At 42.0% G+C, this 27313-nt stretch overlaps 1 protein-coding gene across 2 annotated transcripts in view; it reads right to left on the bottom strand.

Annotated features, from left to right (window-relative positions):
- Positions 1-399: 399 nt before the first annotated feature.
- Positions 400-27313, bottom strand: part of LOC142742893 (ubiquitin carboxyl-terminal hydrolase CYLD-like) — a 40626-nt gene continuing 13712 nt past the window's right edge. The window contains exons 4-15 of one of the 2 annotated variants that reach the window (XM_075853108.1): positions 20530-20598; positions 19497-19765; positions 16597-16765; positions 16363-16504; positions 11641-11763; positions 7108-7199; positions 6684-6747; positions 5778-5910; positions 4388-4496; positions 2208-2326; positions 1908-2115; positions 400-1721 (exon numbers count right to left, since the gene is read on the bottom strand). In XM_075853108.1, coding sequence (XP_075709223.1) covers positions 1537-1721; positions 1908-2115; positions 2208-2326; positions 4388-4496; positions 5778-5910; positions 6684-6747; positions 7108-7199; positions 11641-11763; positions 16363-16504; positions 16597-16765; positions 19497-19765; positions 20530-20598 — 1682 coding nt within the window. In that variant the 3' untranslated portion in view covers positions 400-1536. The remainder of the gene's footprint in view (positions 1722-1907; positions 2116-2207; positions 2327-4387; positions 4497-5777; positions 5911-6683; positions 6748-7107; positions 7200-11640; positions 11764-16362; positions 16505-16596; positions 16766-19496; positions 19766-20529; positions 20599-27313) is intronic. The other variant, XM_075853118.1, reaches the window with a different exon arrangement.

Raw genomic sequence — 27313 nt, 5'->3', positions numbered from 1 at the left:
AGAAGTGCAGAGAAGTATCAGGATTCTGAATACACATCCCGTTCTGGCTGGAGGTAATGTATATTCATTGTCAGGACACTGCAGTAATGTTATAGTGTGTTTATGAGGCTGCACATAGTGATATGGCTATATCGCTATGTGCTGTGTAAATGAATGGAGAGAAGTGTATGACGCTAATTGGTCATTGATTGGTCAGCGTCATACACGTCTCCCCACAACGCCCACTTGGTCAAAAAGTAAAAAACACGCCCAGTTGTCCATTAAGAAAGTCATTAGCATAAAAGATAATATAGGTCATAACTCCGTCAAAAATGATCGTTTTTCTAAATAAAAAAACACTGCTGTAATCTACATTACAGCGCCACATCATGTACAATATAGAGCACTTATAATGTGGTGACAGAGCCTCTTTAAGGCCCCCTGCACACGGGACAAAAATGCACGGAAAATCTGCAGCAGATTACAGTACCAGCACTATGGAGGAGATTATGCTTTATGTGACTGATTTTCTTCCAGTATACTGCACTGGAGTACACTGCAACTCTCCTGAATTGTATCCAAGTATGTTAACAACATGGCTATTCATGAATATTCATTAGGGGTTCCACCCTTGTCCAACCTTCTTAGAATACAGGATTTAGAAGCGAATTAGTGGATCATGTCACCTTGCAACCTGCTGAATCTGACTGTTCAGAGTCCTCATGGCAGCTTCAGCATTTAGATTCAGACACAAGCCAAGCCTTTAATAACTGAACAATTGCACAAGGAAACACGAAAAAAGTGAAAGATATCTTGTAATCCAATGACCACAAGGGAATAATCACAATCTGATACGGATTAAACTCCAAAAATTGGTGACATACACTTTAAGGGTGCATTGGTCATACCTATGGGTGCAATATTCTGCCATTGATTACCTGAGGAGTATTGTATAAAGGATGCAGTATTATAGCAGTCAGATTGAGTCCAAACTCAATTCAAACCGGTAACCCAACCGTCACCATTAATGTAAAAATATATTTAATACAAGAAATAATTCATCATTCTGATGGAATGTGATTGACAATAAAGAATAATATGAATGCGATAGGAGCTCTTACAATATTCTGCTCTGTAAAGGAGTGCTGGGAGACTTCTCCTCTTTAGGTAATATTCATGCACGATTAGGTAGTACTTTTAGGAGGTAACTCCCTTTATTGCGACGCGTTTCTATCCCACTCAGGGATCTTCATCAACAAGTACCGATCGCATCCAGATTACTTAAATCCTTCCTGCATAATTAACGCTTACATTAAACCAAAGCCTACACCACTTATGCTAACACCATAGTATGTTCTCACACTAGGGTGCGCCCCTCTATTTCTTCATCTTGTTTTTGTCTAACAAAGATTAAAAAACTGGGAGCCAGCCCAAAGTTATTGCAGCGGTCACTTCGTTAAAAGTAAACCTCTATTACAGTATATCATCGTAGATGCGATTGACTGTGTTACAATCAATGACGTTTTCCAGAATTTCTACCCTAAATTCCACTGATGACTATTTGTACAGACTCAGATCGGGGCTGTAGTATAAACACATATATGCATCACAAAGTAGCCGTCGGGCATATGTTGGCATGCTCTTTGGGTCTTCCTGCTGTAGTTCTTCAGCTGTCATTTCTAAGTATTCCGTCACTTCTGGACATGGTGTTACACGAGGGATGTTGAATCCATTCTGTCCTCCTAAAATTATTTAAAAAAAACACAAGAATAAATAAGATTGAGTGTCTGGATTTTTAGAAGAATTGGAGATTTGTTAATGACGGGAATTAATTTCCTGCTGGGATTGGTAGTTTTCAGGAAGTGTACAGTAAATTGAGAAATCAGACTGCAGAGCAAAACTAGGTCATACACAGAACAGTAACTCACCTTCCCGATCAGCCATGCTATCGAAGAATCCCCAAAGAGGACGATTATGAGAGTTCATTTTAATAAAAGCCACGTAATGACTAGTTTCTATACATAAAACAGCGTAAAGCTGTAACTTCTGTCTTTGCAGTACAGCTTGGCAGTTTACATTTTCAGGGACACTAAGATCTCTTGGTTGGTGGCCACATCGTTGCCTGTGAAGGTGGACCTGTCCATAAGGAAAAAGTAAATTAAAGGACCATTGTCTTGTAGGACAATCAAACAACACTATTTTAGTGTAATTTATCGCACAGGAAGTACCTGCTTGTTGCAGATAGCACAATACTGTTTTATGTGTCCTGGCGTGATCTGCAGATCCTCGTAGCAGTCAAGACATTCCACTACTGCCAGAGACTGACAGATTGAACAATGTCGTGGGGCTGCAAGAATGAAAAGGAACAGGATAAATGATCTTATAATATGTGTAGATTATATAAGGCAACCATCTCCTTCCGGTTGTCCATCCTCACAATGAACCAGGCTCACAAGCTGGCAGGAAATTTTCTTTATTGTAAACAGAATCATCTGAGTGATAAAAGGTCTGCGTTACCTGTAGCAGTGCAAATCTAAGAAAAGGTCAATTTTAACTAAGAAGTTTCCCCTGTGGTATTTGAGTCTTTTAGCTCACATTACTTCCTGCCTCTTTCCAGTAACATTTTACACCTTCTTTTGACATATATTCATAGGATTTAAAAAATTAAAAAAAAAGTAACATTGTGGATTTTTACTATGATCTGTCAGTTTGTAGCAAAAAAAAACAATTAAAAAAAAGCAAGATTTAAACTGGCATTGGGCTTGGATCCAAACAAATTCCAGTCCAATAATCATAATCATTATGTATAGCATAGAAACAATGATCAGAACAAAACAGGATTACAACAGCACATAGCTCTGTAAGAAAAATATTCAGTGCCAATACAGTATAAAATCGAGGAGAAGAAAATAAAATAGTAGTATTATAACTACTTATAGAGTGTAACCAAACACTGACAAATGATATATATACAAATATTGGAACTTGGGACCCTGCATCGGAAATAACTCAGTAAGTGTCAGCGTATAGTAAGGCATTCTAACCAGCAGAGGGAGATACTTCCTAAACAGCATCTGGGGTAGAGCATGACAATGCTGTTTGGGTAGTCATGCCCACTGCAGGCTTATCTTTAACACTAGGCAACCCCTTTAATTTAGTATTTCAACAAGACTAAGGCTCTATTCACACGACAGGGTCCAAGTGTCGGCCGATAAAAACGTCAGTTTTTCTTGGCCGTTTTGCATCTGTTCCGCTTCCGTTCCGGGTTTCCGTTTTTAACGGCCGATTTTGACCCGTTTTGCATCACTTTTTTTCCCTGTCCGTTTTAAAAACGGATGAATTTAATTTGTACATTTTTTACCACACACTTCCCTCTGTAGAGAATGCCACACACTGCCCTCTGTAGATACTGCCACAGCCCCACTGTAGGTAGTGCCACACAGCCCCCCTGTAAGTAGTGCCACTCAGCCCCCCTGTAAGTAGTGCCACACAGCACCCCCCCATAGATGGCACCCCTTACCTTTCTGCAGATAGCGCCACCGTTCCAGGAGAAGTCCCTGACTTCAATGTCCATATATGGACAAAGCGAAGTCAAGGAATTCTCCTGGAGCGGAAAAACCGGCCACAGCGCCGGGGATTCCGCTTCAGAAGTCCCTGACGTCACTGTGTCCATATATGGACAGTGAAGTTAGGGACTTCTCCTCGAGCGGAATCCCCAATCCACGGCCACAGCGTTGCCGTGGCTGGGGATTTGGGATTCCGCTCCTACAGGGAGCAAAAAAAATACCCTCCTCCTCACCTGCACTTCGCACTGTGGGAAGGAGGAGAGAGCAAGGGTTGGAAGACACGGCCATCACTAGGAACACATTCCAGTGATGGCCGTGTATTACCCGGCCCCAAAGACTTCTATGGGAGCTGGGCGGCCGGGAGAACGGCCGAAAATAGGGCATGTCCCATTTTTTTGACACCCGGGTTTCTCGGGCCGTCAAAAAAAACAAAAAACGGTCGTGTGAATAGCCCCATTTGGGGTGTATTGTTCCTACTGCGGCCATGTGACAGCCGTTTTTTGAACGGCCGTCACACGGCCGGGAAACCCGGTCGTGTGAATTGGGCCTAACACCTCTAATAGGCCTTTTTTGGTCAATAGAAATCCACCAATAAATTTACAAGTGATTATACTGTAGATTTAGGGAGTAACGTCCTGTAAGGAAGGCAAGTTATACGCCGCCTAAAAACACATATCTGAGAAGAACAGGTTATGCATGTATTATGCAATGTACTGAATGCGGTCATTTATTGTCAGGTGACAATGTCTAACTTCTCCAACAATGATGAAGTTGCGGCTCATACTTTTACAACTGATGACTAACATCTTATATTTTGTTTACTTTTTTAACTTAGAACTTACTGTCTTCTAGAAGATCAGTTATATCCAGCTGCTGGGTTGGAATAATAGTGTTAAACATCTTGAATTCTTTGCCATTTCTTGGCATTTGAACATTAAAGCAAGAGGGAACCTAGAAGGACATGGGGATATTTAATTAGGTAAAAGTATAGGACATGGCAAATAACACGTAAAGAAGGCAACATTAGACGGTCTCAATAATCCCATTCCTATCAAATAGTCCATATCAGGTAGCGAACATGACTATATAATTATTTGCCAGTAGATAGTGCTGGCAAGTCTATCTTGTGTAATGACCTGTTATTAATAGTGACATGTCAAATGACTGCAGCCCACCTCGGGTACATCATTATGGATGAAACTTCATCACTCGTTAAGACCATTTTGACCAATAAGCCACAGCCACACCATAAAACAGATGATCTGATCAGTAGCGATTCTTTGATAGCCATTCACAAAAGCAAAGTAAGACTACAAGACAAAAAGGTGCACAAACTCATCAAGCACACCTAAAGTTAAAATTTATACCATATTGCTTGTTTTTGTATCTACTTGGCCTGTGGTTTAACCCCTTAGTGCACAGCCTATTTTAGGCCTAATGACCAAGCAAAATGTTACATTTTTTCATCGTCGCATTCAAAGAGCCCCAACTTTTTATTTTTCTGTCTATACAGCGGGTCGATAGGATTGGGGCGATACCAAATTTATATCGTTTTTTTTATGTATTACTACTTTTACACAGTAAAAACACCTTTCAAAATTATTTGTTTTTGTGTCGCCATATGTTAAAGAGGCTCTGTCACCAGATTATAAATGCTCTATCTCCTACATAATCTGATCGGTGCTGTAATGTAGAGAACAGCAGTGGTTTTTATTTTGAAAAACGATCATTTTTGAGCAAGTTATGAGCAATTTTAGATTTAGTTTCTTAATGCCCAACTGGGTGTGTTTTTACTTTTAACCAAGTGGGTGTTGTAAAGAAGTGTATGAGGCTGACCAATCAGCCTCATACACTTCTCATTGTTCCAGCCCAGCGAGATTGTGCAGTGAAAGAAGCTGGGCAGGAACAATGAGAAGTGTATGTCACTGATTGGTCAGCCTCATACACTTCTTTACAACACCCACTTGGTTAAAAGTAAAAACACACCCAGTTGGGCATTAAGAAACTAATTAGCATAAATCTAAAATTGCTCATAGCTTGCTCAAAAATGATCGTTTTTCAAAATAAAAACCACTGCTGTTATCTACATTACAGCGCCGATCAGATTATGTAGGAGATAGGGCACTTCTAATCTGGTGACAGAGCCTCTTTAACATATGGCGACACAAAAACAAATAATTTTGTGCTAGGGTCTCAAACTCAGACTTTACAAAAAGTAGAATGATACCTTACTTCTGTAAACTTGATATCATCAGTAACCATGGACCATTCGAGCAATTGTTGCACACAGGCTACATCCACTGGCTGCTTCTTCTCCGTGAAAATTTGATAGGATATACAACCTTGAGGCCTCTCCTTCGGTTTTCTGTGAAGCCATGAGACAAAAGAGCATCTGTCATCCAAATGCTGTTTTATACAAGTAATTTTAGAATGAAAAAAATAAATATATTCTAGTGTGAGGGCTCTTTAAATTATTTACATTGGGATCCTCCGGACTTTCATTTAAAAAACAATGACCGCTCATGAATCCTCATTTAGGTCTTTACCCCCTGTCCAACTCTTAGAATAACCTTTACCAGTTTTCTCTATAGGTCAATGAACATATCAACAACCTCAACTACGTAGATGTTTTGAAAGGCAGGGGGACTCACCAGACTTATTTATACCGTAGTAATATTTTCAAGACATTCAAAAAGTAAAATAAATGATTCAACTGAAGAAAACGCATGATAGAACGAATGCTTACTCACAAAACAGTAATAGTAATCTTTAATCTGTGATCAGTTATACTGATACGAAGAGAGAAAAAGAGAGCGCGAGCGAGAGAGCGCGCAAAAGAGAGCGCGCAAAAGAGCGAGAAAAAGAGAGCGAGAAAAAGAGAGCGAGAAAAAGAGAGCGAGAAAAAGAGAGCGAGAAAAAGAGAGCGAGAAAAAGAGAGAGAGAAAAAGAGAGAGAAAAAGAGAGAGAGAAAAAACAGGGAAAGAAAAAGGGTCGACAAGAGGAAAATATCGGTTTAGGATACAAACTAGTAGAGAAAGGATTACAAGCGAGGGGAAAATAAAAATATGTGCAGGATGATTCAAAGTGCTCAAAAGCCAGCACAATATGGCATTGTCCCAGAGATAGTTACTGAAATACCTAATATAAAATAGGGGCTCTACCCTAAGGACTTGGAACATGCGATTTAGAAATTCTTCGGGATCTGAAAAGAAAAAGCAGAGGTTCGGTCATTGTCAAAAGTCACAATTTTGCAAGACATTTCATTATAACTAAACTCTTAAGGACTCCAGAGTGCCAATATCCTAGAAGGAATAAGCTCCACCTGAATGCATAACGCCTTATCTTTGCATTAGCTGTCCCTACATGAGCTATACAATCTCTAATGATGTATAAACGCATGCATAATACTTTTATACCTCATACACTTCCATGAAGATCATCTGACAATCTTTTCACCCACGGATATAATGAACACCGGTAAAATGATGTGAAATGTACAGTGGTGATCTACCAATATTGTTTATGGACAGCTGATCTGGTAAACAGAAGGTCATCTAGTTACCTTTTTCCTTGTTGGTAAAGCCAGTGCTCTTTCCTGCAGCTTCCAAAATCTTCCTCAAGGCCATCACTTTGGTGGCACATACATAGCCATTCCTAAATTGACACATCGGCAGAATATGGGAAATGACAGGTGTTGGTAATAAATTACATTTTCATACAGTAAAGACTAGCAAACCTCCAGGTAAATACCCTTCATTGCTAAAGGTAACTTTACTTAACTGGAAATACCCTAAACTCCCACCCAACGTGCTTGGCTACATGTATTAAACAGCACTCCTATGAGGTGCGCTAATAACTCGGCAAAGAAATGTCCAAACACATCAAACTAATGTATAAAAGGCAAGCTGTGTTGCCAACGAAATAATAATAACATAATTACTTACCTATCCCCGTATGTGCTGTGAGTGACTCGATGCAGACAGGCGATGAGGTCACTACATCGCGCCTGCCTGCGCTGAGCAGCTCATGGCAGAGTGAACGCTGGACCAAGGAGCCGTGCAGGATTTAGACTGGGCCGCCTTGAAAAGGCGACAGACTAGCCAAAGGCCCCTTAGTGACCACTGTGAAAAGGCGTATTGGTGGTCACTAAGGGGTTAAAAGGAAAGCCGAGCTCTGATTGTTGCTACGGGCATGACATCAATACAAACACACACACACACACACACACACACACACACACACACAGTGAATGAGCTGTTCAATAATAACAATTGTTCCACCAATATTCCTATTCAGTTAGCCCATGGACGTCATGGACCCCTGTCAATTGAATGCCAGAAGCCAGTTATGACAGAACAAGGCCGCAACAACAAACTGTAGATGAAAGTAATGTGGAGCTTCAGCATTTGCGTGATCGTCATAATGAAGGGACACCACAACAAATTAGAGCTGAATCTCAGTGCATGCGTAAAGTAAATATTGCAAAAGTACAAAACATGATCCCCAAAAAAAGGGCATGTCTCAATCGAAAGGCGCAAAGACACCTCGGAAACAGACAAAAAGAACGGGCTGAAAAAACTATTAGAAGGTGACACAGTCTAGCGTGCGTGTAGAGCGGCTTACATTGCACCAGTAGAAGGGTATTGAGTAGGAAGGGGTCCACGTCTCTTGCCCGGGGAGGATTATCATCCTGCAAATGCTTCTGCATTTTGTATTTTAAGGTTTCATGAAAAATGACAGAAGTGACCAACAAGAGTTTTCTGGAGCCCATTGTATTTTTTGCACAATGGGCATACAGGGGGTAGAGTGGTGATACATAGGGAACAGTGATGGCATACAGGCAACAGAGTGGTAGCATACCCAGGAGAAGTGATGGCATATCCAGAAGACAGAGTGGTGGCATACAGGGGATAGTGATGACATACAGGGGACAGAGTCGTGGCATACAGGTGGCAGACTGCTCTAGAGCCTGTTGTATTTTTTCACACAACAGGATTTGTTGCTGGTTTAAAATAATAGGTGTCCGAAAGGTAAATAACCCTAAAAAGAGAGCATCCGCCGAGGTGACTAATGACTTTTCTAGCCTCCATGTGTTTTGATACCCCTCCCCATCTATATATTACCACCTTTCTTTCATCATTGAAACAAAAAGGAATTACTTATATTCTGAAGCCGGTGATGCCCATATGTATGCATAAACAGCAAGTTAAATTTGATTTTAAGAACTATATATTTTTCTAATTTACAATTTTCCTGCTTTATTTAGCTATTTTGAGAGGGACCTACACATTATACGGCAGGTGGTGTTATGGCTGATCTGTGTAGGCTGTACAGCTCCTTAGTACTTCGGCCATAAAAGCTCATTGGGACTCCACACGTACATAGATATTCGCTCCTTGAAGCAATTTTACTAGAAGAGAATACCTCCTCTATAAAATCGTGGCTTGCTCTGTTGAACTTTGTATGTACGGAGATACTCACACCTAGGAGAGACTACTTCTATAAATACAGAGTCCGATGGAGCATGCCATGATTTGAATGGAATTAGACAGAAAAAAAACCTCCGTATGAAAACAGTAGAGGCCTCAAAAACCTCTATGGCAACCCTATTATGGCTCCGTACAAAACAGAACTGTAAAACGGCCGTGTGTATGAGCCCTTACAGACGTTAGCATAAAAATGGCACCTCTTTTGACAACGCAGTAACGCTGCGGGCTGTTATCATAGCATTGCATTGTGGCAGCCTGTATAACTAATACAGTAACAGAATACGGACGGATGTAAGCTGCACCTGTATTGTGCTGACAGCTTCTGTTAGTCAGTGAATCTACAATTCCCCACAATCCTACATGTTTTTGAAGTATTGATTCAAAGTATTTATTGTCAAAGCATCAGCATCAGATAAGCAACATTTCGATCCATAGTATGTGAAGGGTCTTTCTCGAGAAAAACCCTTCACATACTATGGGCCAAAACGGTGCTGGTCTGATGCTTTGACAATAAATTTACCTTTTGACTTTACTCCTCGAGATGTGTGCTGCTGTCTATACCTTTATTTATTCATGATGTCCACAGGATATGTCATAAATGTAAGCTAGATGCAGGTCCCACACCTATGTTTAGAACGGGGCCCCCTAAACCCTGTTATATCTTTATCTGTGCCTGCCGCCACTTGTAATTTCTGACCATGTAGGTAAAAAAAAAAAAAAAAGGCGTAGCTCACTGAGCTATGCGGTTTCCGTAACCCCCATAGAAGTCAATGGCAGTTATGGAAGCAGTGTATCATGCGAGCTACTCCGTTTTCTACTTACATGGTCGGGAAAGGTAGAGCGGGGTTTCGGGGGCTGTTTTCGTAACTCCCATAGAACTGAATAGTAGTTACGGAAACAGCGTAACTCGCATGCTACGCTGCTTCCGTAACCGCCATACACTACTATGGGAGTTACGGAAACAGCGTAGCTCAGTGAGTTACGCTATTTCAGTAACTCCCGACCATGTAATGAGGAAGTGGCCGGGAGTCAGCGGGAGCACAAAAAGCTAGAACGGGGTTTAGGGGCCCCCGTTCTAGAGATCGTTTCAGGTCCCAGAGGTGGGACCCGCATCTATCTGACATTTATGGCATATCCTCTTGATATGCCATAAATGTCCCTATGGGAAAACCCGTTTAAGCTGGCCTCAAACTGGAGTTCAATAATAATATTAAGTTTGTGTGGTTACACATCACCATGTAACTACATTGTGAAAAAAATAAAAATAATAAATTAAATTCCTATAAGCTCTGTATGTTATTATTGTAACTGAAAGGGAGTGATTCTAAAAAGCATTGTATTAGGTTATTGTGCAATTTAATAATATTTTTTTACAGTGGCACTTTATGCTCCAAATACTTTTAAAGGGCTGCTGGAAAATATCCATGTTTCTTGAAGCCATACGATTGTGCGAATACACTGAATAAATATATTATGTGTACATAGATGGTAGGAACAAGTGTACATCTACCAAAGTGGCATATTGAAAGTAGGTATTTTTAGATCCTAACAATACTTTTGAGTACAATGTTTATTAGCTCCACCTCTGTTTTTGTAGAAATACCCCAATGTTATGCTGTACCGAATGTTTGGCTAGTGGAGCGCATCTGCATTTGAGATCTGACACCTGGAGGAATTCAAAATTCCCACAGCTGCCTGTCTGCTCCAACCATATATTGCAGTTTTTAAGGCAGTCTGTATACATATTGGGGGCAGTTTTCTGCTGTAGAAAAGTCATGAAAGCTTTAGGGCTTGTCCACACATAGCGTAATTGCTGCGTATTTTACATCCGAAATTGCGGGTGGAAAATACACAGCAGAATACAGTAGCAGCAAAGTGGGTGAGATTTAACAAATCTCATCCACACACTGCGTAGAATTTCCGAGCAGAAATTCACCTGCGGTGCGTATTTTTGGTACCACAGCATCTCAATTCCTGTTGCGGAAAGTGGACTGAATTGCTGCGTTTTTTTTTGAGAGATGTCACCATCCACCAACATTTTAAAAAAACGTTGCAAAATCCGCACCATTTCTGCAGTAAAAAAAAACAGGGAAAAAAAGGTGTGGTTTTTCCGCTGCAGAATTTCTGCAGAATTGGTGTAGAAATTCTGCAGCAATTCCGTTATATGCGGGCAAGCCCTTACAGTAGCAATTTGCTATGAAAATGTTGACTTTTGGGCATTTTACGCCACTTTTGGGGAAAATGGGTGGGGCTCAACTAAAATGGCGTGGTCACCATGGCCCAACAGATTGATATAATTTACACCAGAAAAATGTCTCCTAGCTGGCATAGATTTAACTTTGTTGGCCGTAGTAAGGTAGAGGTCTGTGTGCACATAGCAGGCTGCAGTTTACACAAGGTACCAATGCCGAGCAGTGTCAGGACGCTGCATGTGACGCAGCACTAAGGACGTTGAGTGCTGTGTCACATATAAGGCCCTGATGCTAGTCGGCGTCAGTACCTTTTATGAGCCGTGGCATCAGTGACAGCCTAAGGGGAAGAAGTGAAGCGGTGAGGATATAAATTTGTAACGTGAAGCCACAATCAGTTTTTCAAACTGTACTCACTTGCGCAAAGGGTTGACTATTTCAGTACGCAGCAAGTCCCGCGTTTCAGTGTAGGAATCGCTGTCATTCTTGTCTGGAGGACGCAGGAGTATGGTGTCCAGTGCAGAGGAAGAAGCAAACATGCTGGAACACAGGAGAATAACAAACTAAAACAGTAATCCAAAAAGAAACGCAAGGATCAAAAACCCCAAATGCAAGTGTACTGCATAAATTACTAGTAAGGGGAGATCCCAGGGTGAAGTCCTGAACACATCAATCAATATACATATATATGACCTGAAAGGAAATGTATGTTACAAAAGAAAATATAGGAAGTGTAAACAAATCTTTATTAAATTAACCATAAAAAGCTACATGACAATACAGATAAAAAGGGTCCACAGACCTACAAGTGAAAAGGACAACTCCCTGTGTGACTCACAAGAAAAACAATTACGGTTACTCAGACCCCATAACTGCACAGACCTATATAGTATAGATAATATAGAAATATCAAATTGTATAGAAAGTGCAGGAAGTGGTCAGTACATAAACGAGAACAAATATGAATTATTCAAACAAATGTAGAGGGATATAACATACCCATAATGAGTTGTTCAAAAGTACCAACACAGAAGTCCAGTCCACCGCAACACGCCTTCGTTTGGGGGTGGCGCTAATAGTGCACTTACAATATTTAAATGAACGCTAGCCAGTAATATTCGTGGATATCCAGGTGATCTGACTAAACTCATAAATCAAAATCGATACACTCACTGTCTACTACCGGTCATAGTATGTAGCCAAAAAAATGGCCGGCCACCAAAAACGGCAACTACGAGGAGCAACCCTGCCCGTCATGGGTGATGAGTCGGAGGCTGGCCAGTTGCAGCCAATCAGAATGCAACACAGTGACAGAGGGCATTAGAAGAAAATCAAAAAGGATATTAACCCTATGTGGACAACCCAAAAAAACAATATCAATTTACTCCATTTCAGCGGGGCTAAACCCGAAATACAAAGAGACCAGGTAATTATACAGACATACGTGTCGGTAAACATAGTGCAGTTCTATAATCCCTAAAAAAAGGTCAGATGCTACTTTAAGGGCTTAAAGGGGTTTTCCCATCAGAGACATTTATGACATATCCACAGGATATGTCATAATTGTCAGATCGATGCGGGACCCACCTCCGGGACCCGCACCTATCTCTAGAACGGGGGCCCCCTAAACCCAGTTTTGTGCTCACGCTGCCTCCTGGCCACTTCTTGATGACATGGTCGGTAGTTACGGAAACAGCGTAACTCGCTGAGCTACGCCGTTTCCGTAATTCCCATAGAACTGAATGTTCCCATAGAACAGAGTAGCTCGCATGCTATGTTGCTTCTGTAACTGCCATTCACTACTATGGGAGTTACAGAAACAGCGTAGCTCAGCGAGTTACGCTGTTTCCGTAACTACCGACCATGTCATCAAGAAGTGGCCGGGAGGCAGCGTGAGCACAAACAGCTAGAACAGTGTTTAGGGGGCCCCGTTCTAGAGATAGGTGCGGGTCCCAGAGGTGGGACACGTATCGATCTGATATTTAGGACATATCCTATGGATATCCAAGAGGAAAGTGTTTGAAGCAGCACAAACCCCGATATCAGGAGCAGTGTCACGCTGTAAAGTCAGACAAACCTAATCTGACGTAGTGGAATCCTCAAGAAAAAGTATAGTCGAACTGCAGCACACGTCTCCAAAGCTTCAATCAATTAATTCTTTTATTGGTCACATATCTAGTAAAATTGGCAACGTTTAGACTCGTGACAAGTGGAGGCTTGAAAAAGACCCTCCACTTGTCACGGGTCAAAACGTTGCCAATTTTACTAGATATTTGACCCATAAAAGAATTCATTGATTGAAGCTTTGGAGACGTGTGCTGCAGTTCGACTATACTTTTTCTTAAGGATATCCTGTGGATATGTCATAAATGTTCCTCATGGGAAAACCCCTTTAAGGATGTATTCACACGTGCCGGTTTTGTGGCAATGATTTGCCATGATAATTGCAACAAAACTGCTTAAAAAATAACGGCGTTCTGCAACTTCACTGGGTTTTCATGCCACAATTTTGCAATGACCATGACAAAACACTGCCACAAAACCGGCGCATTGGAATACACCCTAAGGCCTTTATTCACACATTGCAGATTTGGTCAATATTTTGAAGCTAAAAAAAATCCAGAGTGGATGCACAGAAGAGTAGTATAAATCTTTCCATTATATTTCCTCTGTGTTTAGGATCTAGTCCTGGTTTTGGTTTCAAAACACAGATGCAAAATACTGACCAAATCTCCAATGTGCGAATATAAAAGGCCATGTTCACACAAAGTTTTTTGCTGCAAGCAAAAAAAAAAATTTAAAAAAACGCTCGCGGGGAAAAAGCAGCTACATGTCCTATCTTGAGGCGTTTTGAAATCAATGGGAGATGGAAATAAACGCGTTTTTGACACATTTTTCAGCAAAAAACGGTTGCGTTTTTTCACTTTGTTGAAAAAAAGGTCTTAAAAACCGTGGCAAAAACCACGCGTGGTGCAAAACCACTTCAAAAAAACCGGAGCAGATTTTTACAGGCAGAATTTTCTGCATGAAAAAACCTCAGTGTGAACATTCCCAAATGAAGGAAAGGCATAAAAGGAAAGACTGATACGTCTCTGCTCTTCTGCATTTGCTCCTGTGTTTGGCTCAAAACAGCATGTGTGATTCCAGCCATAGACTATGTTCACACGGAGGAATTTTTTCGCCGGATTCCGCCGCAAAATTCTGCCTCCAATTCCCTTTTTCAGCTAGCGGACAAAAGAAGCGCCCTGCCCAATCTTCGTGCGGGTTCCACCCAAACCTCCCATTGAAGTGAATGGTTGTAGGAATCTTCATACTGAAGGCAGGAATAATTCTGTGGCGGATTTTGCAGGTGGGTCTCGCCAAGCAAAATCCGCCATGTGAACATAGCCTTAGGCCAGAATCACAGATGTAGTTTTGATGCAGGTTCTGGATCATTTTTCGTTAGCTAAACTCAGGAGTGGACACAAAAGAAGGAGAGGCAGTCTTTTCTTTATAGGCCTTGTTCACACTGAGTTTGTTTTTATGACACTTTTTTTTACGCAGAAACCGCGTCGGAAAACGCACCAAAAACGTCCGAAAATGCCTCCCATTGATTTCAATGGGAGGCGGAGGAGTTTTTTCCCGTGAGCGGAAAAACCGTCTTGCGGGAAAAAGAAGCGACATGCCCCATCTTCGGGCGTTTATGTCTCTGACCTCCCATTGACATCAATTAAAGGCAGAAAAAGCACTCTTCGCTGTGTTTTTGCCCGCGGCGCTCAATGGCCGCGGGCGAAAAATGCGGCAAACGGCGTGCAGGGAGAGGAAAATCTGCCTCAAAATTCCATACTGTTCCTTCTTCTTCTTGTATCGTCTTGTAACAGATCCTGGCTATATAGTGATAACAATTTGAGGAAACTATTAACAAAAAAAAAATGAAAAAATAAAAATAAAAAAAAGGGGAAGAATTTTATTTGCTCCTGATTTCCAAGGCAATAGATGTCCTTTTAACTATGTCCCTTTTATTTGAAAAAAACATTTCTACATTGATAACACTAAGGCCTGTTGTGATATCGAAGATACATTTTAAATATGCAAGGAAGTAAACTTAGTGCTCCTGCACACATCAGAGCTGTGTGCACGAAGGCCGTTATGAGGCGCAATAGCCCCGTAATATGGCATCCCCTATTCCTTCAATAGCCTACAAAGCCTGGGCTCCACTGCAATTTTTGAAAGTATCACGCTTTTAATCGCTACAAATATTAAAGGGGTTTTCCCATCAGAGACATTTAGGACATATCCGCAAGATATTTTGTATATCAAATTTTCCACAGCACTTACCGCAATAGGAACTTCCCACTCAAAGACAAATATGATGCAAACTCCACATCCAGAAATCCCATCTGGATAATCTTCAAATGGTGAATAAACTTGAGGACAGCATCCGTATGGCAAAAGTATAATGGTGTCCTCAAGTTTGTTCACCATATCCACAGGATATGTCATAAATGTCCCACCTATCTCTAGAACGGGATCCCCTAAACCCAGTTCTAGCTTTCTGTGCTCATGCTGCCTCCAGAGTCCCGACCACTTCATTACGTGGTCGGGAGTTACAGAAACAGCGTAACTCGCTGAGCTATGCTGTTTCCGTAACTACTATTCAGTTCTATGCGAGTTACGGAAATAGCGTAGCTCAGCGAGTTACACTGTTTCCGTAACTCCCGACCATGTAATCAGTAAGTGGTCGGGAGTCAGCGGGAGCACAAAAAGCTAGAAGGGGGTTTAGGGGCCCCTGTTCTAGAGATAGAGAGAGGTGGGACCCGCATCTATCTAACATTTATGACATATCCTGTGGAAACCCCTTTAACTTATGGGAAGCGCATAAAACGGAATGTGAAAAAGTTTCATACAGCCACAATTTCATGATAAAAAATTTTGCAGGATTTTTTGGGTGACTGCAAGGCACGTATTTGGCTGAAAGAAGCAACTGCCCAGAGCACCAAGCCTTGAACAGGACGCAGTGCTCATAGGCCCTTAGCTTTAAATCTAAAAGTATTTGTAAGCTTCCAAAGCATAGGATATGGATATAATATACTTCATCATTAGAATATCTCCTGTAATGAAAAAAAGATCAACATTTATGGGTGTATTATTATTCCTTACCAAAAAAGTGTTGCATCCAAATAGCAGGAATTGCAGTGTCCTTGTATTCCTTTCTTCCACCCGGTTAGGCGTTCTACTGCTTCACTGTCTGTGGCCGGTGGAGTGTTTTCTTCCACACATTTACTGGTGTAGTCTCGGAATTCTACGATTAACAAATGAAATAAAAAACTACTAGTCAGACACTTTACCCTATGTGTAAAACGGTAAACCAGCGCAATGACCTGGAATACTTACCAAGAGAGTTACACCTTTGAATCAGATTAGCGGGTCCACGTAAGGAATAGAAGCGGGAATCTGGACGACAGTTACGTAGTTTCACAAACAAAGCCTTATTGGGTCCACATTGGAAATAGCGGACGCCTCTGTATGTCCCATCAGTGTAGGCAGATGGCCGTTCCTCCTCCTGTAGATCAAAGTATAAGAATTTATGTACCATTTATGTATAATTTGTATGTGATGTTTCTGTTGTTACAAGAAAAATTACTGTATATCCATATGCAGTTTGTCACGAACATGCAAAAAGCGAACGCATCAGTTCAAGTATCAAAGGCGCACAAATTCCTGACAAGTTTTAAGCTATGTCAGAAGAGAATATCATTGGGGGTCTGGGAACACCACCAATTGAAAGAACCAATGATACTCTTTCAGCTCTTGTTGGTCTTGAATGTCACTCTAGAGATGCAGCCTAAGGCTCGGTTCCACTGAGTTTTTTGCTGCAGTTTCTGCTGTGGAAACCGTGGCAAAAACAGCTGAAATTGACTCCCATTGATTTCAATGGCAGATGAAGGTGTTTTTTTTACCGCGAGCAAAAGAAAAACCGCTTGTGGGAAAGAGAAGCGACATGCCCTATCTTGAGGCATTTCCCGCCTCAAAAGCCCCATTGAAATCAATAGGAGACGTTAATAAAACGCGATGTTGGACTTGCTTTTCAGCAAAAAAACATGCGCGGCATTTCACTTGGTCTCTTGAAGAAATAAGGGGGTAAAAAAACGCCGCAAAAAACGCGTGTGGTGCAAAATCTCAAAGATCCTATAAGACACACTACAGTTGAGCTTCAGCTACCAGTAATTAATGGTAAGGATGATTTTATAAAAGAGGTCAGGTTAAGGCGGTCACAGACATTACAGAGGCTCTGTCACCAGATTCTCAAACCCCTATCTCCTATTGCATGGGATCGGCGCTGCAATGTAGATAACGGGAACGTTTTGTTTTTTAAAAACGTTCATTTTTGGCCAAGTTATGAGCTATTTTATATATATATGCAAATGAGCTTTGAAATGGACAACTGTTCGCTTTTTTTTCGTTATGTCCAACTGGGCGTGTATTGTGTTTCACGCTGACCAATCCGTGACCAGTCAGCATCATACACTCCTCAACATCTGCACGCTCCTCTCCTGAAATATTCTGTGCTGCTGTGAACTCTGCTCTTTCCATTACGTAGCTCTCAGTCTGTTACCTCTCCTCCACTCCTGTCCTCAATAACACCTTCACATGATTGGCAAGTCACCACCCCGCACAAGATCCTACTGCACGGCTGACAGCCGTCAGCTGTATAGCTAATAGCACGGTTGTGTTGGAAGCGCGCCCTGCTGTGTCTCCCTTAGCAGCTGGGTGTGTTCCCCTCATCTAGCTGCTACGTTCTATCCTGACCGCCGGTGAATTCTCCGTGCGGTCTTCGCAGTGCTGCTACCCCGTTTACCTACGGGAGCAGAACGCGGCTCCTGAAATACTCTGTGCTGCCTTAAACTGTGGACAGGTCAGGATCCTGTTTTTTTTAAAATTCTGCTGGGGAACCCGCTTGATCCACTATATAAGGCTGCGCCTCCATCCTCTTCTGCCCCAGTCACTTATTCCCAAACACTGTAAACTTTCAGATTGGTTGCGCTGTGAATATTCGGAGAACGTGATTGGTTTATGTGCAGGGTAATGAACATACAGACAAGCAGTAGAAGACTGACTAAGGGCTGAGCATTTCATTGAATTCAGTCTTCTACTGCTTCTGAATCTTTTCTGTGAGATTTCCAGCAAGGGTAGCGAAATCTCGCGAGATTTCGGAGGTAAACGAGATTTCGTTTCCCTTGCTGGAAATCTCAAAGAAAAGAGTCAGAAGTGTCAGGATACTGAATACACATGACGTCCAGGTTGGATTTCATGTGTATTCATTATCAGGACACTTGATTAACGTTAATCTCTGTGTATGTGGCTGCACATCGCTGCTGTGTAAATGAATGGAGAGGAGTGTATGATGCTGACTGGTCACTGATTGGTCAGCGTCATACACGTAAACACGCCCAGTTAAAAACACAATACACGCCCATTTGGACATAACGAAAAAAAAACGCCCAGTTGTCCATTTCAAGGCTCATTTGCATATATATATATAATAGCTCATAACTTGGCCAAAAATGAACGTTTTTTAAAAAAAAAAAAACGTTCCTGTTATCTAGATTGCAGCGCCGATCACATGCAATAGGAGATAGGGATTTGAGAATCTGGTGACAGAGCCTCTTTAAACCGTAGAAGGGTAAATTCTGTAGAGTTTATAATTTCTTGCATGGATTTCCTCCCACATTTCAAAAACATACTAATTAATATTCTTCCTATGTAATTGGGACACATGTACAAGGTGTTCATTAGACATAACGGCAATAGCCTTCTTGACATTTCATGTGGACTTTGGTTAAAGTAAAATAACTTACTGATAATGCTCATTTCTTTCTTATGTACGTCTACATATTCATACTCTTAGAAAAATAGGCAAAGAACACTAAAAATAATAATTAGTTAACTAATCATACTTTGTGATTTTTTATATCAGGATTCAGTAATTGCCAACCGTGTGTCTTCTATCCAATAATTTTTACATTTTATCATAGAGTTATGTTAGGATTTCATAGTCATTTACAAATTATTTGTCTAAAAAAACATGTGAGTTACCAAAATATGAAAAAAAAATATTATAAATGGTCACCATATCTGTGCACATTGTTAGCCTAACATTTTCTTTGAGACCATCGAAAAATGTACACTATTTAGTAGGGAAAAAAAAGTGGTACAAGAATAATTTCATTATGCAAAACGTCTATTCTCACTGTACAAATATAATTTTTCGTGGATCAAGACAAACCCTTTACCATTTCAAGCCCTGCAATAGATTCTGAGCACTCTGGAATTTGACCGATCCATCGAATAACCCCATATATTGGAGGATCATTTACTTCAACCATGGAATTGAGCTCAAGACCTTTACTTAGGACCTCGCCTTCAGAAGATGGACTAGAAGGGCTAAAGTTCCTGGGAGGACGGTAGAGGCTGGATGGTGGATGATCTTCTAAAGACGGTTTCAAGTTTTGTGCCTCTTCTGCCTCAAGTAAGTTGGTCAAGGGTTGTGGGTCATCCTCAGCTGAAAATATATAATTTAGTCCAGTGTACGATTATTCATTCAAAGTAGATTACTTTTATGACGTATAAAAACATTTGAATGACTGCCTTGTAATGCTAACTTTTCCCTGCAGGGGAAATGTATTCCTAGATGCCGCTTTCACTAGTATTAACAGCTGATCACCGCAGGCAAAGAGAAGCCAGGGGTGAGACAAACCATTTACTACATCAAATGACAGTAGGCCGAACCTGACGATTTTGATGGGACCGGATGACTGCCAGAGATGCCTGGTAGCTAGAGAGGTCTCATTGAATACACATCCACACCCACACTTGGCAGAGAGTGCATGAGTATGCGGGAGTCAGGAGTATCAGCGGTTGGACAAATGAGCATTTGACTTACAGCTATGTTTAGCGTCAATTGTGGCGTATGCCATGGAAGGAAGGGTGGCAGTAGGCCACTTCATAGACTTTGAGGCACATTCATTGTAGGTAAATCATAATAAAACGGAGTAAATCAACATTTTTGTCTGTAAACCTGAGGAAAGTACTCCCGGAGGGTAAATCTCAGGGACTGCTACTTACACATATTGGTGGTTCATGAACACAAAATGTCACGTGAATGCATAAATATTTCTTACAATGTATGTGGGATAAATGGCAGATAAGAGCCATTTGCAGTTTCAAATTTCTGACTATTAAATACTTAAAAAGGTCACCAAACGTGACAAGACCGTTAACGACAGGGTGTATGCTTGAACAACATAAAAGGTATTTCCTACATACCTTGTGAGGTGTGTTTTTCTGGAGCACAAGACTTCACATGCCTTTCTGCTACGGACTGCGGCACATCTGCTAAAACAAGGCCAAGCATCAACCATGTGTTGCACCACTATTGCATTACTGGTAGTTATACAAGGCTGCATATATACATTAATGAAATGATTTTTACATTAGCTCCGTAAGATATAGCAGGAGTGCCATTTTACACATAGACAAATGGAATCCCATTCATCTTTGTGGACTGTGCACACGTTGATTGATGCAGAATAGTTCTGTCCTGCTGTGTTTGCATAGATTTCCCTATTTTTGTAGTATTATTTATCTGCCGCTCTACATATTGAAAACGCAAAAGGTTAATAATGAATGTTTTTTACAATTCAAATGACAATCTAGATACAGAGATGTAGACTCTAAACATAGCATAATTCATACCATGTGAATAAATCACGCATTTTCAATTATGGAAGCACACATAGGACGATTTATTTATTGGTACTGGAACACTTATTATAAGTTCAATGTACAGAAGAAAATATTTTAAATTATTTAGGCTATATAAAACGAACATTGAGAACTATAGGAATAAAATGGTTAAGGACTAGACTCGTGAGTGGTTCCTCACAATAAAGAAAGCCAGGCTGGTTCAAACGTAAATGTAAATCCTGTTTTTTCGTAAAGGTAGGAAACAACTTCACATTGAGTGTAACGAACACCAGTTATCAGATAAAGCGCTACATAAATTGTAACCTTACATACGTAGTCTATTTTAGAACATGAATGGGGACTTTAAAGATCAGGAGACACCTTTAGGATATTTATAATCTCAATGTGACAAACATATCTACAGTTTCACAAAATTTCAGTGATGTGCATATTGGTGAGAGATCTTTTTCATTCCAGGAACTAGAACGAGTGTTTAGACCGAGTAGAGATGGAGACCATAGAGAAAACTATTAAGTAGGGAGATTTACTGGATGGTTATGCTAGCATCTAGGCAGCCTAAAGGTCTCAATATACAACAGGACTTAATTTATTACCATTAAAACCCTTACATTTAAATGGATCTAGATCCGTTTAATCTGTGGATGCAACCATAGGACTTAAAGTGAGTGATATATATATATTTTTGTATATTTTATTATGTACTATAATACTATGTATCAACTTATTCATAGTCTAATTATGTGGATCCTGAGATCACATGGTAACATTGGATTATGAGACCCATGAGATCAGGTTTTTAAGTGGGAGTGGTCTTAGTCAGTGACAGACTATGATTGAGGACATCGTCCCAGCTGACCGGGATACTTGCTATGGACTGTTTATATTTTTCCGAATAAAAAACTGTTGGATTTTGTCGGTGGAACGTCTTTAGCAGTGGAGATTCTTTGCCTTTACAAGGTCTTATTATTTGTCTAAAATCCGTCCGGCCACAAGCGGATTCCCCGGTTGGGAGGTGAGCTGACCACACCTGTTAGTTTGTGCTGGAATAATGTTCCATTCTGCAGCAATGTGACCAAATACAGCTGAAATAGGCTTTCCATAGGTGGATGTATCTCTATGATACACAAAGAGAACATCACCCAAATGCCTGCTTCAAGACAGAAATGCCTTTCTTATTTGTAAAGCCTTCCTGTGCAAAGTCATTTGAAGAGGTTCCACGCTTTGGACAATTCCTACTTGTTAGAAGGCTCCCTTGGCAATAGGCAGATCATAAAGCATCCTCCTGTTGGAACACCCAGCGCTCAGCTGTAGTCTATGGGGAAACCAGGCAGTAAGTGTTCAATTTCCCTGCAACGCCATCACAGGGGAAAAGCCCACTCAGAATAAACCGAGTGAAGCAGACTAAGATGTACAAGGAGTGCCGCAGGTGTGGGAAGGGAATACCAGACATCCCCACTTTTTCTGCAGGCTTTTTTTTGTATGTGCACGCAGGACTTTGGAGGAAAACAAGAGGAGACTCTGTGCCATATCCAAGTTTCTTCCACCTGCCCCTATGGCTGGGGGCTCGGACAGCTCCATTCCTTACAACTGGCATACTCCCTGCTTCTATGGGGGAAGATGTCTGGTTTGTGAGGGAGTACCAACTGGAGGGACTCAAGCCGGACTTGGAAACATAGGACGATCCAAAAGCTCATCAGAGCCAAGACTTGATGGAGTCTATTCCAGGGCCCCCTGTTGCCACTATAGAAACTGTATGGACTAATGTGACTTCTAGCACGTTAACCAACAGGCACCAGGAAATCTCCTGCATGGATATTCATGGGGGCTGTCCACTGAGAACGTTCATGTACTCCTGCAACCTGTGTAAAACTCCCAAGGTGCCCTTTCACGGAAACAGCTTTTCACCTCTGTTGACTGTGCCCGTTTGAACAGGGTCTGTTGGATCACCAGGAACATGAACTCAGTAAGTCTGTATCCAAAACAAGCCAATTGTACCATTCCGTGCTTTATGGGCTATTTCCTGGGGATCACACTGTTGGGACAATCTGAGAGGCCAGGCGCCTTATGAACGGTTTTAAAAAGATGCTATTTGGCGGTCTACGAATCACCTCATTTTGCAAAGGAGGGGGGAGTATGTCCATCCTGGTAGGTTCGGATGTCAATGAAGTAAAGGATTAACACCCCTCTCCTTCCCTCTTTTCCCATTATGTGTCTTTGTCTCAATAAAGCTTAATTCCTGTGATTCTCCCCCTCCCTATCCCCTTCTTCCCACACACCAAACACATCACTGTCTGTAATGCTTTATTGTTTGACTCTTTATATTTAAAGTATGTAAGAATGCTAGTGTAGCATATGGTGTGATGTATAGTTTAGGAAAACCTGTGCGAATACATTTATCATACACAGCATCAGCATGACTGTATTTATTAAATTGTGTATTGCTTTATAGTCGCACTTGACTGTATGCATGGGAATTGATTGTTAATAAAAGTATTTTCAATAAATAATAAAAGGTTGTCTGTGTAATACACCACAGATCCTTGAGAGAAATAAACGCTTTGTAACGGCTTTCCACTCTAGTCAAGAAATGAGGATCCTGTTAACTCAGAGTTCCCTAATAGGGTATATGAAACCGAATTTTCTAAACTTCTTTATAGTCTAATTCCACTTGCAAAAACACTTTTCTGTAACCTATTAAAATCTCCTTACCCCATGCATGTACCCCTCAGATGCCCCCCTTCTACATGTTCTGATGCCTTTCTCCACCACTGTTAATCAGCCAACACACTGTTAATCCCTGGTCGCTGGTAGTTGGAGGATTTCCTATCCAAACTTTTTGGCGAGTCATGAAATCTATTCTTAGTTATCACATTGCTTAATGTAGATGACCGTTGTACAATTTCCTAACTCTCAAATGACTCATGGCAGTTCTGTTCCATTGTCAGTTCAGGCTCCAGTTGTGGTCTAGTAAAGGACATCAGGGATGTCCAGGTTAGTAAAAATTGGAATGTAACACTGGTTAAAGGCTAGGTCGCCGACAACGCTTTCCAATTCAAGTGCATCCCACAGGGGGCGTGGCCTGTACCTCGATGTAAGCGGACAAACGGAGTGAGAGCTCCCTCTCAGCACTATCTCCAGACGTGAATATCCTGATAAATTAAGCCGGTCGGTGCATGCAGACATCCGCTTTAGTGAAAGCAAGGTACGGGGACTGACCAGGCGACTGCGGGCTGCTGATCCAATGACTCATAGAAAGAAATCTCTTATTGTAGGGGGGAGACTGCGTGGCACAAAATGACGCAGGCTCCGGCCTACTAACTCCCAGGCAGATGAGACAAGCAGACCAGACTGCAGAAGATACACTGGAACAGTTTGCCAGACCCTCTGCCTCCTCAACCTGCGGTGCTCGCAGTAGCAGACATGCTGGAGGATGACAACGGTGAGGAGAAGGAGATGGAGGTGGGTAGTGACAGGAATATGCAGGGCATGGGGACGGTCATGATGGAAAATGCAGGTTCAAATCATACAATGTAACCAGCACAGACCCCAATACTTTCTGCCCCAGAACCAACCTTAGGATACAGTATGCTGGCTGGTATTGCAGGTAGTGACAATGTCTCTACGCTGGTCTCTCAGATGGGGAAGGTGACTGCGGATATTACTTTCTTGAGACACGATATAAAGAAAATGTCACATCGTACTGCAGAGGTTGAAGGGAGAGTAAGTGATATGGAGGACGCTTTAATACCTGCCTTGCGGGATATACGCCATCATGACAATACTATTGCAGGCTTGGTAGCCAAGGCCTCCTCCACGCTCGATGGCTCTGGTCCCTGCATCGGTTTCTGGACATGGCGAGTCTGACTGCCTTCGGACATGGGCTTCAGGGGGAGGGGGGTACATCTGAATCTGACTTGTTGAATGTGTTGCGATCCCGGTTGGCGGGCACCCCGCCGGTTCCAGCCGTACCGGCCTCGCAGGCGTAGGATGGTAACATTTTAGTGGAGGCATCCACGTCCACTGCCCGCTTTCAGGGATACATATTTTTGCGGTATAGCCCCCCTTGGCACTCACTTGTCCGACGATACCAAGAAAAAGATAGCAAGGAATGATTATATTGATATTTGGTCCTTGTTGTCGGTAGATTCCACGACGATCAACAAGGAGCGCAGCTTTGAAAGAGGGGTTCCTTCTAAGCCTAGGGTAGCAAAAACCTTGAATACGTTTTTGCTAGCTTTTGCGGATTTAGGTTGCGTGTTAACTCAGATTCCCAGACAAGTCCTTTCAGCTCTTCGTATACATAGACACCCTATTTAGATTTGAATGGTGACGGAGCCGGTACCCGTGGTTTCCGTTTGCCTCTGTTGTGCACCAGACCCGTCGTTTTGCCGGAAGAAATAGCGTAGTCGGCAAAACGACGGATCCGGTGCACAAAAGAGACAAAACGGAAATCAGGGGCACCGGCTCCGTCACCATTGAAATCAATGGTGATCGAGACGGAAACCTCAGGTTTCCGTCGGTGTCAGTTTGTGTCTGCTCAGGGTCCCATTCTGACTGAAACCTCAGACGGAATGTCAGAACGGGACCCCAACGCAGATTTGAACAGAGCCTTACTATGCTCCAATTTTCTACGGTTTTCAAATCGGCCTTAGCCGGCGGTGGTTTCCCCCCTAAGGATTTCGGGACCCATTCGTTCCGCATTAGCGCGGCTACTACCGCTGGCGGCCTTGGTTAACCAGACGAAGTCCGCCGCATCGGGCGTTGGCGGTCAGATTGCTTTGCCGGATATATCCGCCCTGATTTGGTTTTACATCAATTTTTGTTTGTTATTTCAGGTTCACTCCCTGCAATATGGATCCTCGGGCATTCCTGTTTTCTGGGCAGAAGGGAGAGCGGCCATACGACTAGGATGTCTCTCGCTCGGTCTGATGGGAGCCGACATTCACTGGCGTGGTCTCAGAGACCTGAGATGGTTGGAGATATTGCCCTACGTGGTTGCAATCAGTGGGCATCGTGTAATTCCCACTGTTTTTGTGATCCACGTCAGGGGTAATAATTTATGTTCAGTTCATTTGGGGGGAGCTAATCGCTCTAATTCAGTCTAACCTGGAAAGGTTTACGTCATTTTTCCAAGAATTGGTCCAGGTCTGGTTGGAAGTGATTCCTAGGGCAGTATGGCCCGGGATGTGAATTTCATTAAAAGGGGCAGGCGCCTCCTCAATACCAGGGTCTCTAGGTATGTTTGAGTCAGAGGTGGTGTTGTGATCAGACACAGGCAGTTGGAGGGTGATAATAGGTGCTTACTACAGAAGGACGGGGTGCACCTAACCGATATAGGTTTAGACATATTTTTGTCAGGGCTCCAGGATGGTGTGAAGGCGGCTCTTTTTCAGTTGACCGGGACTCGTAGGTGTGTGCAGTTAAGGTTGCACACCCTCCTCGTGGCGGTGTTTGGAGAAAGGTCTGACCTACATGCCCTTCCATAGGCTGACTGGCATTCGGGTAACAAAATCGTTATGTGTATATATGGTTCATATCTTGCAATTGTTTATTATTGAAAACAAGAAAAATAAATGTAATAAAATATATAAAGCTGTGGCCGACCCTCGTGTCAACCCATGTTATAAACTTAACTAAAGCCTCGTTTAAGTTATTTTACCCGTGATATTGTAATCATCCCTAGCCTAAAATTGTATAGTAGTGATATGCACACAGGCCTGTTACATTACATCTGTGTGCAGATTATGTGTCTGTGCATGAATGTGTGAAAATGCTTTTCCAAAGGGCTGGTACCTGTGTGCAGTACAACATGCACAGTAACATAGTATATATGAATATTGATGACAATTATGTTTTACAGGGCTATATGCACTGATCTCCCAAGTCAGCAACATAATTTTCATACACACCGCACCATCAGGAAATTAACTATAATATTCTTCCTTGGACATCAGACAACATTGCAGCTTCAGCGTATGTAATCTTTCAATGTTGACACGTCTTCCTTGCTTTTGCCTCTTGCTGTCTGAAGGTGAGCAATAAATAGGGGCAGAGGGAGTGGAGCAGGACTCCAGGATCAGATTGTACCCAGTTTTAGGCCCGATTTACACGAGCGTGTGCGTTTTGCGCACGCAAAAAACACGGCATTTTGCCGTGCGCAAAAGGCACATAACAGCTCAGTGTGTCATCAGCGTATGATGCACGGCTGCGAGATTTTCGCGCAGCCACCATCATTATGACACTCCGTTTGGATGTTTGTAAACAGAAAAGCACGTGGTGCTTTTCTATTTACATTCAGAGTTTGACAGCTGTCGCGCGAATCACGCAGTTCGCACGGAAGTGC

Source organism: Rhinoderma darwinii, chromosome 1, assembly GCF_050947455.1.
Source record: "Rhinoderma darwinii isolate aRhiDar2 chromosome 1, aRhiDar2.hap1, whole genome shotgun sequence".
Taxonomy (NCBI): Eukaryota; Metazoa; Chordata; class Amphibia; order Anura; family Rhinodermatidae; genus Rhinoderma; species Rhinoderma darwinii.
Note: the sequence above shows the minus strand (reverse complement) of the source record. Positions and strands in the feature narration are given on the sequence as shown.